Source organism: Pristis pectinata, chromosome 5 (genome assembly GCF_009764475.1).
Source record: "Pristis pectinata isolate sPriPec2 chromosome 5, sPriPec2.1.pri, whole genome shotgun sequence".
Taxonomy (NCBI): Eukaryota; Metazoa; Chordata; class Chondrichthyes; order Rhinopristiformes; family Pristidae; genus Pristis; species Pristis pectinata.
In genome coordinates, this window is record NC_067409.1 from 35,254,904 (window position 1) to 35,274,780 (window position 19,877).

A 19,877-nucleotide genomic window follows, 5' to 3' on the forward strand; every position below is an offset into this window, starting at 1 on the left:
CCTGAAGAAGATTGAAGCAAGAACTTGGAGCAATGTTGGTTCCCATTGTTATACCTTTGCTTTGGAGAAAGTGAGTAAGCTAAATATTAAGTTGTTCAATATGAGAACAGATTCAACCAGGTGAGGGAAAGTACCAGCGGAGTAGGCTGTTGGGCCTCTGTTCAAGGAAAAAGGGGAGAGCTTTCAAGCCATTCTGGAGTGGGGATTAAGTGGTGAAAATTAGTCAATTGGGATCTGGAAACTGAAAGTGGTTGAGGGCATCAGAGATGTTGTGACTGTCATGTAGTCATACAGCATAGAAACAGGCCCTTCGGCCCACTGAGTTCATTCCAACCATCAAGCACTTATTTACATTAATCCCATTTTTTAATTCTCCTCACCATCCTATAAAATCCCTCAGATTTTATCGCTTACCTATATACTTGAAGCAATTTGGAATGGTTAATTTACTTGCCAACCCAGACAACTTTGGGATGTGGGAGGAGACCCAAGCACCCTTAGCAAACCCATGGGGTCATGGGGAGAATGTGCAAATTCCACACACACAGTACCTAAGGTCATAATTGAACCCAGGTCACTGGAGCTGTGAGGCAGCAACCCTACTGGCTGTACCACTGCTGTCCATTGTGCTGGATGTCATATTGAAGCAATCTGATGTCAGAAAGGCTTGATACAAATGCAATTTTTCTTTCCTTGAATTTAAGATGGAATGGAGGTCTGTTGCGAGGTTCAGTTTTATTGCTGCTGGAAACTTGTACAATCATCTTCCTTATTCTGTATCTAAGGTTCCAACATTATATATTGATGGAATAGTTACTGTATATACAGTATGGTGTGGCGTTATTGACAGGGCCTTGATGGCTTCATGCTTGGAAACATGAGGCCCTAAAAGTTTAGATAAGCATTCCACCATGAGTGAATGGATAAAAGCGCCTGTCACCCCTGTTTGATACATCACACTCAGAGCAGTGAATAAAGTGGCACTGTTATCAGTGGCAGCTTGAAAAGATCTGCTTTTCACAAAATTCAATGTCATGGTGATCTACAGAGAAACCAATTAGATCTGTTGCTATTATCATCCTGCAAGTCTGGCTCCCGTTGGAGACATAACTCACTGATGACCTCTTACATGAAGTGACCATGACACACTAAAGCTGAGAAGCAATTGGTTTATTTAGATTCTGGGCTCTTTCCAAGTAGTTGTCAGTCACCCAAAATGCATACTTTCCCTTAGCCTGAACAAAGAGCTTGAGTTTTTTACTCCGGTAGCATGTAGACTTTGAAGAGCTGGAAAGTTCTGCTGGAGCTCTTTAAAATAATTAAAGGATTAGATAATCTATTTGAATTATTCATCCAAGAGAGGACCATGCAAATAAAATGCATTTATAAATAGTAAGAGCTAAATTGAAATTTAATTTAATCCTGTAGAGGGTCACTGACTTCTGGAACATTGTTCACTGCATATCGTAGAGAATTCATCATGTTTTTGAGTCTAGTCAATATAGCCTCATTTCTCTACTGGAAAATTAGAGCACTAGATCTATATTTTGTCACTTACTTCCTAGGAATACGAATGTGAAAAGTCAAATTTTTGTTGGGTATTCATGAAGTAGTTCACCAGAGGGTGCAGAAAGAAAGCAGATGTAACATTAGTTATTGTATCTCACCTGACTGACAATAATTTGGATGAATCATATCTGAAGTAGGCAAAGTTCATTTGTTTGGGTTAAAGGTACACCTTTCTTAAAACCTGCACTTTAAACAGTTATTTCAACAGACAGACTTTGGATGATATGCAAGTAGCATGATTTACTCCAGGCAGTCCATCTGGCTACGAATTCTAATTTGTATATTTTGCATGTTAAAATGTGAATCTGAAAATGATGGAAATAATCAGCAGAGAAGTATAAGCAGTGACCAGTAGGTATTATTTTGTGAAAATAGGTGTTTAAAGGAAAATAAATGCATGCATCTGTCTTTGAAGTTAGTATCCATCATGCTGTTAACTTCTGTTAATTCAAGTATATTTTATTCTAAGACCGAGAATTACTTCAAATAATGGCAATTTGATATTTCAAACTGGCAATCGAAAGAATATTGAATTCAAGACTTCAGCATTTGGGAAGATTAAACTAAATGATAATGATCTTGAACAATTATTTATGCAGGTAATAACTGACAATTTTTGTCATATGAAACCTAATGTTGCAATTTTCTAAAGAATGGGAGTAAATGGAAGGAAATAGCCTTTATGTAATGTTAAGTAATTCTTAAACAGACTAACCTAAAGACTAATGTAAACAGATAATTCTTCATTTAAGTATTTCCTTTATATACAAAACTATAATTTTTTATGTACATCAGTTTTGAAAATATTGGCATACTGGATTGCATGTTTTATGTGATTGTAACCAAGTGATTGGTATTGTTTCATGGGATTAATTCAATTGTTTATCTATAATTTTAGATTAGAAAAAATAAACATGACATAGTAGAACTGAAAACTAGTGGAGTTCAAATCGCTCAGAATGTTTCTTATCAAATCAGTCAGCTAAACGAAAGGGTAAGTACACTAATCATCATCTTTATCTCACTTTCTCTTTTTTACTTAGTGTTCATGGCTGTAAAATCAATTTAACATTTAAGATTCAGAAGAATGTCTTTGGACTTTATCTCACCTGAAGTGTATCTGCAATTAAAAATGAGTGCTGACATATTTCTACTTATACAGCAATTCACTAAAAGATCAGGTAATATGTGGATCTATTTATCCACAAAATGTATGTAAGACTTGTCCTACTGATGAGACTCTTGAAATTCACAGCAAAGTTGTAAATCAGTCAAAAGGTGTGGAGATTTAAGCTAATTCTTGGTGTTGTTACAGATAATTTTTATTTCAGTTCAGTGATTTTAATCACAACTTAAAGACATAGAATTTTATCTTTATGCTAAGTAAAACTGAGATGATTTTACAGCAACCTGCCCTGTAGAAACAGACAAAGTCAGATTTTTTCTACAATTGAATTATTTCAGGAATAATGTTGGGCATTGCATAAAATTGGCAGCTGATCTCAGGTTATCATTTTCTGTGAGACAGAACTGGCATAAGGTAACCACGGTTAGATGTGGATACAGCCATTGTGATGTTCGTGAAGAAATATAACATGTCTTACTTTGATAGCTAATTATTGGAAATAAACAATGCATGAAATATGTGCAGATTAAAGAATAATTGGTGATAATTGCAATTTAAGAGTTCCATCAGTTACATACAGATGCTTCATAAATCACAGTTTTTAATGAACAATAGATATTTGCAGTACAGAAGGAGGTTCACCTAGCCCATTGGAGGCATTTTGCGAGAGTCTCCCTTGTCTTGACTCCCTCTGGTTCAATGTTTTTTTTTGCAAAAGGTGTTATGGTCTCTTCTCAACTATTCATTTTTGGCAAAGGATTCTCTAGCAAATCTTCTCTAATGTCATAGAGTCATAGTTAGGCAGCATGGAAATAGGCCCTTGGCCCAACTCATCCATGCTGCCTTCCTGAGCCAGTCCCATTTACCTGCATTTGGCCCAGATACCTCTAAAACTTTCCTATCCATGAACCTGTCCAAATGTCTTTAAAATGTTGTAAGGGCAAGACTGCCTCTCCCTGGCCTTGACTCCCTGATTCAAATTTTTATTACTTTTTTTTGCAAAAGGTGTTATAGTGCCTGTCCTTTCCAATCTACATGCTGTTAGTCAGGTTTGGCATTTGGGTTATCAACATATTTCATTATGGTACTCAATGTGTTCAATTCCAAAGTCTATTTGTATGTAGAAGAAAAGTGAATGTAGGACTTACCCGATGTACTATTTCAGCTTTCCCCAATCCGTGCAATGTGGATTGTTCACAACACATTTCCTGCTGTTCGTCAGCCAGTTTTTTTTAAACATTAATGTATTTTTATTTGTGTACCAAGTGGGTATTTTTTTCTTAACAATGCACAAAGTCTAGGATTTGTACCCATTTAACTAGCTAAATGGAAGCACCGTCAGAACTCAATCCAAACCTACTCTCTGTTGGGTTTTGATCATTTTCTAAACTTTGTAATATTGACCAAAAAGAATAGTCTTACCAATGTCATTGTTATCAAATAGCAATAATTCAAGGAATCTCTTAAATAATATTACTCCTTTGCTCTATCCACTAAATAAATGAGAAGATTTTTATTTTTGGAAGTAGAAACTTTGGAAGTTACAATTTTTATGATGTGTGAAGCTGATCTTTCTCATTCCAATAATTTGTTTGATTTTGTGTTATATCTTGGTCTGAAAACGCACTTCAGAATGCAGTGTTGATCTATTTGAAAAATTGATTTAGTTGTTGCTTTTTCTGTTCTTCTAGGTGTTAGAGCTTGAAGTTCTTATTCAGAATATACAAACAGTATGTACTTTGATTTTTTTTGTATGTTTTTCTTACAACAGTAACATTTGTATATTTCAGCAACATTTTATCTCATGCTCTTATGTTCTTCCAGGAACAAGAGTCTAATAAACAGGAAAGTTTTTAAAGTCAGGTGGCATCTTGAATATGGTATCTTGATCCTTGGATTCACAGTATGATGGTGGTTGCTTTAGGGACCTAGTTATATGTGTGGTCATTCTTAATCATGGCATTATGGAAATGTTTCTTAGAAGTAAACAAATGCTGAACTTACTTTCCCTGCATTTCCAGTGTTCAATGGCCTGATTTGTCATATATTCCTGACTAGAGAGTAACATTAGCATTCCTAGGATTTCAGAAAGAGGAGGAAAACACACGAGACTCATTTACATGGAATAGTATTGCATTCTTTAGGAGTATCAAACTTTATTAGTGATATACAGTAAACCAAGGAATTTAAAAATCTTGTATTTTATAATCAAAAATATATTTCACCAAAAGAAGTGTGTAGACCTAAATTAATTTTTATTTTCTGTATTTCAGGTGTTACAAAGACATGCATGCATTAGTAACCCTTGTCAGAATGATGGAATATGTCTGAATCTCATGGACTCTTTTTTTTGTCTCTGTCCAAACAACTGGAAGGCAAGACCATTTATAATCAGAAATAAGTCTTTCCGTAATATGAATCTTATTAACTGAGATGAAATGTTCATGTAATGCACCTTTACTCACCAAGAGAAGAGGTGCGTAATTATGGAGCACTTGCCATGAGGTAAAGGAAGCTCTTTGCTTTCATATAAAATAGACTTAGCCAGTCCACTAAGGAGTGAAATATAAAATATCATTTCCATTGATATTCCTGTTCCCCTGAAGCACTATCAGGCTGCCGCAGTATCTGTGCTCCAAAGTAAATGACCTGAGGCTGCTTTCATTGGTAATGGTAAAACCTGACTGAAATGGTAAATTTTGCCAACTGGCTTTTTGTATGTTGTTCATGCCCCGTGTTATGGCCATACGGATAATGGAAATTTGCCCTTACAGAATTCGCAAATCACTACACAAAAATTTGAGATACGGAGTAAAATTCACTCTTACAGAATTTATGTGGAAAAGAAGTAAATAAATAAACACAGTTTTTTTCAACTAGTTTTTGTTAATGTATACACAGATGGCTCAGCTTTGCGTTATGGAAATTCATGATATGGACCATTCCTATGAATGCAATTCACCGTCTTCCCCATTTCCACCAACCCCCCCCCCCCGTAATGCAGGAGTCCCCTGCATCATGTTCATAACTGATGGGACAATGTGCTGATAACATAACTGCATGGCTTGTATTATGACTTCTCAGCTGTTTGATTGTAAAAGCATTCCACAGTTAATAAGGAAGACCCAGTGAGTGGAAAATATAATTGTAAATTGTAACTTTCAAACTGCTATATATTGTCTGCTGGATCAATGTTGAAATGTAGGCATTTCAGATATGTAAAAAGGAAAAGATCAGGAAAAGTTAACATGGGTCCCTTATAGGAAGCCTCCTGGAAATAGTGGAGGTTAACAAGTTTGGAGGAGCTGAAAGGAATTAGCATTAGTTAAAATACAATTTTGAAGAATAACTCTCCAATGTTTTGAAAGAAATGGAAATAGTAAATGCACTGGCTGTCATCATTGTATTGATTCTTGAATGGTTCCTATAGACAGGAAAGCAGCAAATATAACCCCACTATTTATTTAAGAGGGGAGAGAGACCAGTTAGTCTGAGACCAGTAGTAGAGAAAGTGCTGGGATCTATTATCAAGGAAGTGAGTGTGGGGCACTGAGCAAGTTATAATAGCCTTTGGCAGAGTCAACATGGAGCTATGAAAAGAAAACCACTTTTAACAAGTCTCTTGACCCTGTAAGCAGCATAATGGATAAAGGGGTACCCATGGGCGTGGTGTATTTGGATTTTCTGAAGGGCCACAATAAGGCACTACACAAGAAATCATGAAACAAAATTATAGCACATGGGATTGGGGGTAATAGACTGGCAAAGAAAGAGAATTGGTTAAAGGACAGAAAACAAATAGTAGGAATAAATGGTTCATTTTCAGATTGGGAGGTTGTGATTTGTGGGATTCCACAGGGTTGTGGCCCCAGGTGTATCAATGATTTGGATGGGGGAATGAGTGTAAAATGTACAAGTTTGCTGGTGAAGCTAAACTGGTTGAGATTGTGGGCTGCTTCAAAGAGATTTGGAAAGGTTAGATGAACAGTTAAGAACATGACAGAGAGACTATAATGAGGAAAGTGTGAGGTAATCTATTTTGTAAGAAAATAAATACAAAATATTTTTAAATGATTAGAAATTGAAAAGTGATGGTCTTCAGAGGGACCTGGGTGTCCTGTAAGTTAATTATGTAACAAGAGATCCTAAGGGTTAGGACTGGGAGCAGGATATCTGATTCTTGGAAGCTTTCTTTACCTTTGATCAACATTATGGCTGATTTCTACCTCAATATTATTTTCTTGCACAATCCCCATATCCCTTGATTCCTTTAATATCCAGAAATCTATAGATTTCTCTTTAGATTGAGCCTCCTTAGTCCTCTGCTAAGAGAATTCCAAGAATTCAACATCCTCTGACTGAGGAAATTTCTCCTCATCCCAGTCCTAAGTGACCTACCTCTTATTCTGAAACAGTGTTGCTGTGTTCTAGCCTCCATGTGAGACATCCTATTTGCATCCAGCTTGTTGAGCCCTGAAAGAATTTTGTAAGGTTTATGAGGTCACCTCTCATTCTTCTAAGCTTCAGAAAATACAGGGCTAGTTAACGCATTCTCTTCTTATATGGCAAACTTGCCATTCCAGGCATCACTCTGGTGAACCTTAGCTGTTCTTCCTCTATGGCAAGGATATTTTTTTAGAGAATGGAGATCAAAACTGTCCCCAGCACAACATTTTCCTTATCATTATGGCCCTATATTATTGTAGTAAGTCGCATTTACTCTTGTACAACAATTCTCTCAAAATACAGTTCAATACACCATTTGCCTTCTTAATTGTTTGTTGATCTACATGTTGGCTTTCAGGACTTTTTTTTGCAAGGATACCCAGTCCCTTTGACCATCAACATTTACCAGCTTCTCACTTTTTAAAGCAAAATACTCAGCTTTTCTGTTTGGTGCACCAAAGTAGATGACCTCACATTTTCCTAGATTCTAATTACCATGTTCTAACCCACTCACGTCGCTAGTCTACATTCCTTTAAGCCTCTTTACATCATCTTCCTTACTTACAGTTCCACTTAGTTTTAAATCATCAGCAGACATTAGGTTCCTTCAGTCAACTTGTTGAGTAGGTTTATATAGGTTGGCACAACATCGTGGGCCAAAGGGCCCGTATTGTGCTGTACTGTTCTATGTTCTATAGAGATTATGAGTAGCTGCGGCCCAAGTACTGATCCCTGTGTTACTCCACTAGTCACAGCCTGCCAATCTAAGCCAGACCCATTCTTTGCTGTTTGTCTACTAACTATGCCAAAATACTATCCTAATTCCACATGCTCTAACCTTGTTGATCAACCTCCTGTGCAGGACCTTATTGAAAGCCCTCTTAAAAATCTAAATATACCCCATTCACTAGTTCCCCATGTCAAATTAGCTAGTCACATTCTGTTGTTACATTCTTCATAATAGACTCCAGCATTTTCCCTGGTGCATGTAAAATAAAATCAGAGAATGTTGGATATACTTAGCAGGTCAGGCTACATATATGGGAAAAAAAACAGGCTTAATATCTGTGTTATTGACTTTGCTTTCTTGTTTATGTTTCCTTTATTTCTTTTTTTTCCTCCTCTGGGAGTGGAGGACATCCCCAGTCTGACCTGCCAGGCACGTCTTCCTGCTCTGCTTTTCACAGCTCCTACATTCTTTTGTCTATGTTCTCACTCTCAAACTGCTTGCATTCAGTCATTGACCAGATAACCTTGTTTACAGCTTATCCCCACGGTCACCCTGGTTTTACCCTATCCTAGATATACATAACCCCACCACCCTCCCTGTAGCTCAGTGAATTTATTTTCTCTCCTTTCTGGTTCTGACGAAGAGTCTTCAATCTGAAATGTTAACTCTGTTTCTCTTCCTGCAAATGCTGCCTGTCCTGCTGAGTATTTCCAGCATTTTCTGTTTTTATTTTAGATTTCCAGCATCTGCAGTTTTTTATTTAACTTTCCTACCTCACATGTTAGGTTATCAGGTCAATGGTTCTCTTTTTTTTCTCTCTCTCCCTCCTTTCCTAAATCATGGAGTCATATTTTCTATCCTCTAATTTGCTAGAACTATTCTAGAATCTATAGCATTATGAAATATGGTGACCAGTTCATTTATTATCTTTATGGCCACCTCTTTCAAAACTCTGGGATGTAAATCTCTGAGATTCATTGGCTTTTACCAACTTCTCCAATACCTTTTTAAACCCGTTTCCTCAACACATGAACATCCAATTTACGAACACCCGAAGTTATGAACATAATTAACATTTTCAGTCATGGTGTGACATTTATGATAATATTTATAGTTAAACCTTTACATTAGTTCAAAGAGGAATTGAAAACAGCTTAAATGCTAAATCTTGTGATTTGCTACTACATCAAATCATTTAAAATGAATGTCTCTAAATTGAAATGCTAAAGAATAGATTCTAAATTGACAGAGCTGTTTCAAGTAACTATCAGCCACCCACCCACTTCCCAAAAGTGGCTCCAGGTGTTATTCTATGTCTGCTTTTACTAGTCCCCCTTCTCCAAGTAGTGACAGTAATCTCATTCCAACCCCATCCTGTGGAGAGGGCCTTTATCCTTATTTGCTGCCAGATTATATTTGCTCACGAACAAGCTAGCTAGCCTTGCGAGCTAGGGCTTTTCTCTTTGGAGCGAAGGAGGATGAGAGGTGACTTGATAGAGGTGTACAAGATGATAAGAGGCATAGATTGAGTGGACAGTCAGAGACTTTTTCCCAGGGCGAAAATGGCTCACGCAAGGGGGCATAATTTTAAGGTGATTGGAGGAAGGTATAGGGGGATGTCAGAGGTAAGTTTTTTACACAGAGAGTGGTGAGTGCGTGGAACACACTGCCAGCAGAGGTGGTGGAGGCAGATACATTATGGACATTTAAGAGACTCTTAGATAGGCACATGAATAATAAAAAAATGGAGGGCTATGTGGGAGGGAAGGGTTAGATAGGACAGGACAAAATATCGGCACAACTTCGTGGGCTGAAGGGCCTGTACTGTGCTGTAATGTTCTATGTTCAAATCAATTTAAAAACAGACCCACCTTTGCCCTTATTCGGTAGTGTAGCAGTTAGTGTAACATAGAACACTATTACAATGCCAGCGACCTGGGTTCAATTCCGGCTGCTGTCTGTAAGGAGTTCGTATGTACTCCCCGTGTCTACATGGGTTTCCTCTGGGGGCTCCACTTTTCTCCCACGTTCTAAAGACATATGAGTTAGGAAGTTGTGGGCATGATACGTTGGCGCTGGAAGTGTGGCGACATTTGCGGGCTGTCCCCAGAACACTCTATGCAAAAGATGTTTTTCACTGTGTGTTTCCATGTACATGTGACTAATAAAGATATCTTAGCTTATCATATATACAGTACCTATGGAAACTCTTACAGTCTGTTTTCATCTCTCTCACCAATTTACTCTCAAATTCCAGTTTCATTTCACTAAGTTTTACCAGATTGATTCCTGTGATGGTGGGTGAGGGAGATGTGTAGTTGTACTTTGAGGAGAGATTAAACAGACCCAGGCCTAAACTCTCTTGAGTTTAGTTGAATAAGAAGTATCTCAAAGAAAAAAAACGTCTTGTTAGACTTGACAGGGTCAATGCAGGGGAGGATGATGTTTCTCCTGGTTGAGGTATCCAGGATCAAGGGTCACAGTCTCAAAATAAGAGGTTGGTTATTCATGACAGAGATGAAAAGAATTTTCTCCACGCAGAGAGTAGTGAGTCTTTGGAATTCTCTACTCAAGAAATTGTGAAAACTCAGTCACAACATATATTCAGGACAGAGATTGATGGATCTTTGGATAGTTAGAGAATCCACAGATTGGGATTGGTGCAGGAAAGTGGCATTGAGAAAAGAGCATAAGAACGTAAGATAGAAGTTCACCATTCAATAAGATTATGGCTGACCTTTTACCTGTGTGCCACCAACTTGCAGTAAAACTATATCCCTTAATTGATTCCCTTAATATTAATTAAAGATCGACCATGGTATTACTGAATGATGGAGCAGGCATGAAGTGTTGAATGACCTACTCCTGCTCCTATTCACTATGCTCTTGTGTTCTTATTTAACTAAATGCTCAGGATCAAAGCTATGGAGCGATTGGTAAAACAATTATGTTTCCAGAAAATGGCCACATGACAGTTGACTATAAACTAAAGAAAATTATTATTATTCATAAGGCATTCCTAAATATAGAGCAGTATTCAGTTTTACAGTATGAGAAATTTTGAGCTCTTGGAAAAGTACAGAGAAAAGTCACAAGGTTAATTGAAGCGCAGATGCAGGAAATCTGAAATTAAAGTAGAAACTGCTGGAAACCATTTTTCTCTATACAGAATATGTGTAACCTGCAGAGTATTTACAACATTTTGGTTTTCATTACAAGATTAATTCCCGTTTTAAAAGGTTTTGTGAATTTGGGTCAAAAAGCTGCGTCTATATTTTTAGATTTTCCTCCCATGGGTGGCGCAATGATGGCAGTCAGTAGAGCTGCTGTCTCACAGCTCCGTGATGTAGGTTTAATTGTGACCCCTGGTACTGTCTGTGTGGAGCTTTCGCATTCTCCCTGTGACCTCCCAGGTGCTTCAGTTTCTTCCCACATGCCAGAGATATGAAGGTTGGTAGGTTAATTGCCCAATATAAAGTTGGTCTTGCTGTAGCTGGTAAATCGGTAGATTGATTTATTATTGTCACATGTATGGAGGTACAGTGAAAAATCTTGTTTTACATGCCATCCATATTGAGCATTTCATCACATCAGTACATTGAGGTATAACAAGGGAAAGCAATAACAGAATGGGGAATAAAGTGTTACAGTTACAGAGAAAGTGCAGTGCAAGGCCATAGCAAGGTATATTATGAGGTCAAGAGTCCAACTTGATGGGATTGTGGGGAGAATAGTTTACATGAAAATTAATCGGGGGTGGGATTGCTTTGTCGCTGGACCAAATGGCCTTTTTCTGTGTCGTAAAGAAATATGGAAATCTAGAACTAAGGATCACTGTTAAAGATTATGAGGTTGCCCATTTATGACAGAGATGAGACAAATCTTTTTTCCGTTAGAGGGTCAGGACTCTTTGGATCTCTCTTGCTTAAAGAGTGGCGAAGCAGAGTCTATGAATATTTTTAAAGGAAAGGTAGATGGATGCTTTAAAAGCAGAAGGGTAAAGGGTTATTGAGGTAGGCAGGAATTCAGAATTGAGGTTACAATCATATGAACAGCAGTCCAATTAAATAGGAGAGCAGGCTCAAGGGGCTGACTCCTGTTCCTAATTTTTATGTAACCCCACCATGAAAATAAGAACACCAGGCAGAAAATATGAACATCCAGTCAGTTGCTGAGACGTAAGGACTTGGGGAAAGATGAAATTTGCAGCAGGAGGCAGTAAAATAATGAAAAGATTGGAATAATTATTTCAGCTCACTGTATTTTAGAGGACCAGGAATCACATTAATAAATTGGAGCAAAAGTAAGAACAGAACTAGTGTCTTCTCCTTAGGTGGCAGGTTGCTAGCTAATGCAGTGAAAACAGATTTGCTGTATGCCTTCATAAAATAACTGAGTCTTTTGGATGAGTGGGAGGTTGCTGCCAGATTTAATCTGGCGCAGGAACAGTTGATCTCAACATGGGCACTAGAGAACTGTGAAAATTCATGCCCAGATTCAGATTGCAATTGCCCTGAGAGTGGGTGATAAACCTTCTGGAAGTTCAGTAGTTCAGAAATTCTTCATTATTGCATGTTTGTATGGGAGACATGGACTTACAGTTACAGATGAAGTTCTAACTTTTTAACAAAAAACCAGGGCAGTGGCTGTTTTGTGATTGAGCAGTGCTCAGTAATCAGCAGTGAACTGTATTGAAGCTAAAGGGAAATTTAAAGCTAGATTCCAAGTACTTATCAATTTTCAATATTCTGCTTCTTTAGGGACCTACTTGTTCTGATGATATAAACGAATGTGAGGTCTATGCTGGATCACCACTAGCTTGCCAGAATGGAGCAATGTGCATTAACACAGAAGGCAGTTACAGGTAACTGAATGTATCTTAGTCAAATTAGTGGTATGTAAGATATACTGCATGTGTTTTACTGTCACAAATTATTATTGCCAGCTTATTTTGTTTAAAAAGCCAGTTAAATATAATTATGGGGCTTAGCCAGGTAGATGGAAGGATGACATTTCCCTTAGCAAGAATGTCCAGGAATAACAATCTCAAAGTAAGGTGTAGGCCATGAGAAGCAATTTCTTTACTCCGGCTAGGGAATCTCAGGAGAGGGCTGTGGAAGCTCAGTCACTAAATATATTGAAAACAGAGATCATAGGTTTTTAGTTATTAAGGGAACCAAGGGACGTGGGGTTAATTCAGGAGAAGTGCTGAGGCAATATTTCACTCATGATTTTATTGAATGATGGAACAAATGGTCTTCTACTATTTTTTCTGTTGTTATGTACTGTCTCAATGACATGACGGTGGCAGTCCCAGTTGTGTTAAGGGACAAGTGATCTCCATGAGCTGACAGAGGGAGAATGTCAGGAGAGTAAGGATTGGGCAGCAGTGCTGCTGTGTGTGATTTATATAAAATATTTTAGATTGTTAAATGACTATTTAATCCTTTGTACCTATATCAACATCTTGAAGTCAGCTTCTAGCAAGCTTTATTTTAATTACATATTGCCCATTCTTTGACATTTTGTTTCCTAACTAGCTATATAATCATTGTTTTGTGTAGTTAAGTCAAATCAGGGTAACAGTGTTTTAAAACATGCATTTTCAATATATACCAAGGGTATGACAATGTGAAATAAGATTGAAATAAGATCCGTGTAATCTTGTTTTTCACATTAGTGATATTGTGTTATCCTTAGTTGTACCTGTACTCCAGAATGGTATGGTCCACATTGTACTTCCAAATATGATGATTGCCAAGATGGCTCGCAAACAAAATGTGAACATGGCATCTGCATTGATTTAAACAGGGTTCAGCCAAATAAGGTAAAAACCATTGAAACATTTGAAAGGCATATTTTGATAAAACTGTAAAGTAACTTAAGCAAGAATACTCGAACTAGTTCATGCAATAGTTGTAGACTATATATACTGGAACCATTTCTTATCTATCATTCCTGTAAATGGTACAGCTGTACTGAGATACTATTCTTCCCTTGCAGTGTTTTTCTGGAGACATTTTCTGGAGACATCTTTCTGGGAGGAATTGTTCTAGTTTTGGCCATGTGTTCTGTTGGCTGCAGATCATAGGATTATTTTTAAATAGCCTGTACTGAATGATATTTTCTGTTATACATAGTTCAAGCAGATTCCGTTTTCCATGCAGACACAAGAGACTGCAGATGCTGGAATCTTGTTGAAACTTGTTGCTCCAGTTTTCCATGCAACCAGATCTTGAATTTTCTAAAATGAACTCTAAAACCTGCCCTGCTTCAGACTCATTTAATAATGCTCATTTTTTTGATTTATAATCCACTCACAGCCCAAGTACCATTGCATCTGTGAAGCTGGGTGGACTCAGCCTCCTATAGGCCCAGCCTGTAGTTCTGATATTGATGAATGTAGCCTTCCTGTTCAACCCTGCTCAACAAATCCCCCAGTGGCATGCTTCAATTCCCCAGGTTCTTACTCTTGTGGGAACTGCCCAGCAGGTAATAAACTTGCTTATTTAATTATTAAATTCATTTAAATATGTTGAGATTATTCATCAATCATCAGAAAGTGGACATTAAGATATGTTTGTTTTATTATATTAGAACACGGTAATATATTTAAAAGTTTATTTTTGAATGGAAGGTTATGTTTTGCTAAAATGTCCACAGGTTGGGAAGGAGATGGTCATAGCTGCCAGGATATTGATGAGTGCAAGACTAATAATGGAGGATGTTCTCAAGCTCCAATTGTTCAGTGCATTAATACGATGGGATCTTACCATTGTGGTTTATGCCCAGCAGGTATGTATTGCTCTTGAGTTATGTGAAAGTTTAGCTCATTTGTATGCCAATGAAGGGGCACTTGATGTGATTGACAGGAAATTCATTGTTGCAAACAGTGCTCATTGCTAACTGGAAATTCATTAAAATTGAATGCTGCTTATTATTAGATCGATGGCAGTCATTTGAAATATTAGGACTAATATCCATTGTTAACATTGAACCGAATTCTCAGAATAAACAATGTCAATACGATCCAACGTAATATCTAAATCCAAAAGTGCATTTTGTAGATGGTTCACAATGCAGCCACTATGTGCTAGAGGTGGAGGAAATTAATGTTTAGGGTGGTGGAGAGGGTGCTAATTAAGTGGGGTGCTTTGTCTTGCATATTGTCAAGCTTTATGAGAATTATTGGAGCCGCAATCATTGAGGCAAGTGGAGGGTGTTCCATCACGGCCCTGACACTTGGTGTAGATGGTGAAAAGGGGTGTCAGGAGGTGACTCACATGCCACAGGATACCTCTGGTCTGCACTTGTAGCAGTATTTATTTTCCTGGTCCAGTTGAGTTTCTGGTCAATGATGGCCTCCCTAGGATGTTGGTAGTAGGGGATTTGTCAAAGGTCGGTGCTTAAACTCTATCTTGTTGGAGATTATCATTATCAGGCATATTTATGTCTGTGAATGTTACCTGTTATTTATCAGCTTGTGCCTGAATGTTATCTAGGTCTTGTTGCATGCAAGCATAGACTGCTTCATTTGCTGAGGAGTGTAAATGGAATTGAATATAGTGCAGTTGTCAGTGAACATTCTCTGCTTCTGAACCTAAAATGTAAAGAAGATCATTGATGAATTTGTTTGGGTCTAGGACACTGTCCCACAATAACTTCTGCAGCAATGTTCTGAGGCTGGGATGATTGATCTCCAATAACCACAGCCATCTTCTTTGTGCAAGGTATGATTAGCCCCTGCAGTGCATTCCCTTTGATATCTCTGATGCTTGAGGATGCAATGATTCCATGAACAAGCACCTGCAAAGGATAGAATGCAGTAAAGGAGGGTGGACCTGGAGAAGGGTTAGAAGGGAGTTATAGATGGGAGTTAAAAGTAGAGATTATAAGAACAGGTAATTTTAATTTGCAGAGAACGTAATGGGATGGATGGATAGGACAAAGGGAAGATCTGTGAAAGGGTGAGACTATGAGTCAAAAGGGTTAGTGGGGCAGTTCAATGCTGATGATGCTTTTTTGTCTGTTTTACATGCAGCTAATAGCAGGGCTGTGGGACACACCCAGCAAGTTAGGCTGTACGAATGGAGAGAGGAGAACTGAGCCAAGTCACTGCTGGATGACTTACAGCAGAAATGGCCAGTTCTGATATGGACAGAGAAAGTGAGTTACCTAAAGTTGGGGAATTTGGTATTGTCTGCAGATGTAGTATGTACAGATGGAAGATGAATTATTGTTCCTCAAGCTTGCATTGGGCTTCATTATAACAGTGCAGGAGGCCACAGACGGGTAGTTCAGAGTGGGAGTGGAAAAAAGAATTAAACTGACGGGTAACATGAAACTCAGGTTCGCCCCTGCAGACTGAATGCAGTGTTCTGCAAAGTGATTGGCCAATCTGCATTTGGCTTCTGCCATGTACAGGAGACCACACTGTGTACAACAAATGTAATACACTGGATTACACTGTTTCATCTGAAGAGGCTGGGTCCCCAAATGATGGGAAGGAAAAAGATGAAAGGGCAGGTGTTATATTTCCTGCAGTTGCATGGGAAAGTGCAGTGAGAAGGGGACTGGACTGATTGGTTGAGATGGAAGAGTGGGCCAGGGTGTCACAAAGGGAACGGTCCCTTCAAAATGCTGAAAGGGGAGTGAAATTGCAAAGGAAGATAGGTTGAATGAGGAGGCTGGTGGGGTAGAATGTGTAGATCAGGGGAACTCTGATCTTGCTTTATCCTGGAGGAAAGGAGATGAGAGCAGAAGTGCGGGAGACAAATAAGATGTGGTCAAGGGCTCTGTCCACCATAATAGAGGGGAAGCCATGATTCAGGAACGTTCCTGGGGCACCTGTACAGCAAGTCTCATTATTGGAACAAATACAAAGGAGATGGAAGAATTGGGAGAATAGAATGGACTCCTTACATGAGGCAGGGTGGGAGGAAGTGTAGTCAAGATAGCCATTTTATCTTGACTACACTTTGTAAAATGAATGTTTGTAAAGATGAATGTGTGTCTGTTCATGCAATTACTGGAGAAATGATTCTACAATTTGTACCTTAAAAGCCTAAATAATTTCTATGTATAAAGATTAGGGATGCTGTGGTATTCCTAGTGAGCGAGACATGGTAAAGTTGGTTAATTTATACTTTGCTGCCAGTAGGATGAAATGGAGAAATTATTGATTTGCACCTCCCTTAACTTGGGCCAGTTCCCTTATTTCAACATTCCTAAAGCTTCGTGGGATGGTTTTCTCTGTAAAATCAATGTGGGTAGAAGTTTTAATTCCTGCCAGGGTATGCAGGGTATACAGGAATTCATGAGTGTCAATTTAACAAATGAATCTGATTTAGATACAGAACATCTATGCTCCTATTGGATTCTGCCATCCCCTGTACCACCAGTGCTCCATGGCTACAGTGTGTGCCATCTTCAAATTACACTGCATTTCCTTGGCCAGACTACTCCAAAAGCATCTCCTAAATCTATGATCATGCTACCAAGCAGAAAAAGGACAAAGGCACATGGAAGCATCACCTTCTCCAAGTTCCTTTCTAAGCTGCACTTTGCCCTGAATTGGAAATATATTGCTGTTCCTTCATATTTGCTGGGTTATAAATCCTGGAATTCCTTCCCCAATAGCACTGTGGTTACACCTTAACCTGAATGATGTCCGTGGTTGAAAAAGGTAGCTTACTAACACCTTTTTTGTCAAATGAATTTTTCAGGACCTGGGCATTGCCCGTTCATAATTGCCACTGAGAAGATGGTGAAGAGCTGCCTTCATGAACCAGTGCAGTCCTTCTATTGAATGTACTTTTAATATTGCTGTTGACGAGGGAAATTAAGGATTTAAATCCTGCAACAATAAAAGAATAGCAATATATTTCCAAGTCAGGATTGTGTGCAGCTTGGAAGGAACATGCAGATATGGTGTTCCTTCGCACCTGAAACTCTTGTACTTCTTGACGATAGAGATTATAGATTTGGGAGGCAGTGTCAGAATATCACACCCTAGGCAAGTAACTTCAGTGCAGTTTGTAGATGGTACACACTGTAGCTACTGTGCATTGGTGCACAGAGTGGTGAGTAAGGTACTAATCAAATGGATTGCTTTGCCATGGATGGTGTCACGTTGTTGGTGTTGCATTCATTCAGCCAAGTGGAGATCATACTCCTAATTTGTGCCATTAGATGATGGAAAGGAGGTAAGTGACTCAGCAGAGGATGCCCAGCATCAGATCATTTCTTGTAGTCTCACTGTTTATGAGTCTGGTCCAGTTGAGTTTCTGGTCAACAGTAATCCCCAGGATGTTGATGGTGCACAGCCTGCTTAGAGTAATGCCTTTGAATGTAAAGGGGACATGCCTAGACTCTCTCTTGCTGGGTATAATTATTGTCTGCCACTCTTGTGGCATGAATGTTACTTGGACTTTGAGGCATATGCCTGAATATTTTCTTTGTCTTGCTACATCAGGTACTTCATTTGCAGAGAAGCTGAGAATGAAATTGAACATTGTGCAATTATCAGCAAATATTCCCATTCCTGACCTTATTAGGGATGGAGAGTCATTGATTAACCAGTTGAAGCTGATTGAGCCAGGATACAGCCCTGAAGAGCTTCTGCAGAGATGTCCTAGGACTGCAGTGATTAACCTCTAATAACCACATCTATCTTTCCTTGTGCAAGATATTACTCTAGCCATCTGTGTGTTTGCCCCTTAATGTCCATTGACTTCATTTTCTCCAAGGCTCCTTGATGCCATGCTCAGTCAAATGCTGCCTTGGTATCAAGTTTAATCACTTTCACCTCTGGAAAACAGCTCTTTGGCCCAAGGCTAAGAAAAGTTCTGGAGCCAAGTGGTCCTGGAGGAAATCAGGCATTGGCAAGCAAGTTTTTAGGGGATAAGTGGTGCTGGATAGAATTGTCAATGACACCATCTATCACTTTGATGGTGATTGAGGGTGGACTGATTAGATGATAATTAGATGGATTGGATATGTCCTGTTTTTATGAATGGGATATCTCTGGGCAACTTTCCATGTTGTCAGATGGATGCCATTGTTGTAACTGTACTGGACTAGCTTGGTTGGGGTGTAGCTACTTCTGTAACAAAGGTCTTCTGTATTGCAGCTAGAAAGATGTTTGATCCCCATGGCCTTTGCTGTATTCAGTGCTTCAGCTCTTTCTTGATAACATATCGAGTGAATTGAATTGACTGAGACTGACTTCAGTGGTGGAGAGGATTTCAGGAGTAAACTGAGGTGGATCATCCATTGGCACTTCTGGCTGAATGTAGTTGCAGCCTTGCCCTTAAAACACACACACACACACACACACACACACACACACACACACACACACACACACACACACACACACACACACACACACACACACACACACACACACACACCCCTTACCCTTGTTGAGAATGATAATATTCTTAAGGCCCCATCCTCCCATTAGCTCGTTAATTGTCTACCACCATCCACAACTTGATGTGAAAGGACTGTACAGCTTTTGTCTGAATTGTTCAGTGTGAGATTGTTTAGCACTGTCTGTGCATGCTGTTTAGTTTGCATGTAATTCTGTGTGGCAGTTTCATCAGAACAGCATTCATTTTTTGGTATTCCTAATGCACTCCTTATTGAAACAAAGTTAATCCTCTGATGAGATTGTAATGCAGAGTGAGGGATGTGTTGAGCCGTGAGGTTACAGATCATGGTGGTGTAAGATAAGATAAGATTTCTTTATTAGTCACATGTACATCGAAACATACAGTGAAATGCATCTTTTTGTGTAGAGTGTTCTGGGGGCAGCCTGCAAGTGTCACCATGCTTCCAGCGCCGGCATAGCATGCCCACAACTTCCTAACCCATACGTCTTTGGAATGTGGGAGGAAACCAGAGCACCTGGAGGAAACCCACGCAGACACAGGGAGAACATACAAACTCCTTACAGACAGCAGCTGGAATTGAACCTGGGTCGCTGGCGCTGTAAAGCGT

The 19,877-nt window shown here is 38.8% G+C and overlaps 1 protein-coding gene across 1 annotated transcript in view; it reads left to right on the plus strand.

The window, feature by feature from the left end:
- Positions 1 to 19,877, plus strand: part of cubn (cubilin (intrinsic factor-cobalamin receptor)) — a 264,528-nt gene that overhangs the window by 1,053 nt on the left and 243,598 nt on the right. The window contains 7 exon segments of the mRNA XM_052016186.1: positions 2,039 to 2,168; positions 2,468 to 2,563; positions 4,387 to 4,425; positions 12,632 to 12,735; positions 13,572 to 13,698; positions 14,195 to 14,363; positions 14,535 to 14,666. Of these exon segments, the coding sequence (XP_051872146.1) occupies positions 2,039 to 2,168; positions 2,468 to 2,563; positions 4,387 to 4,425; positions 12,632 to 12,735; positions 13,572 to 13,698; positions 14,195 to 14,363; positions 14,535 to 14,666 (797 nt within the window).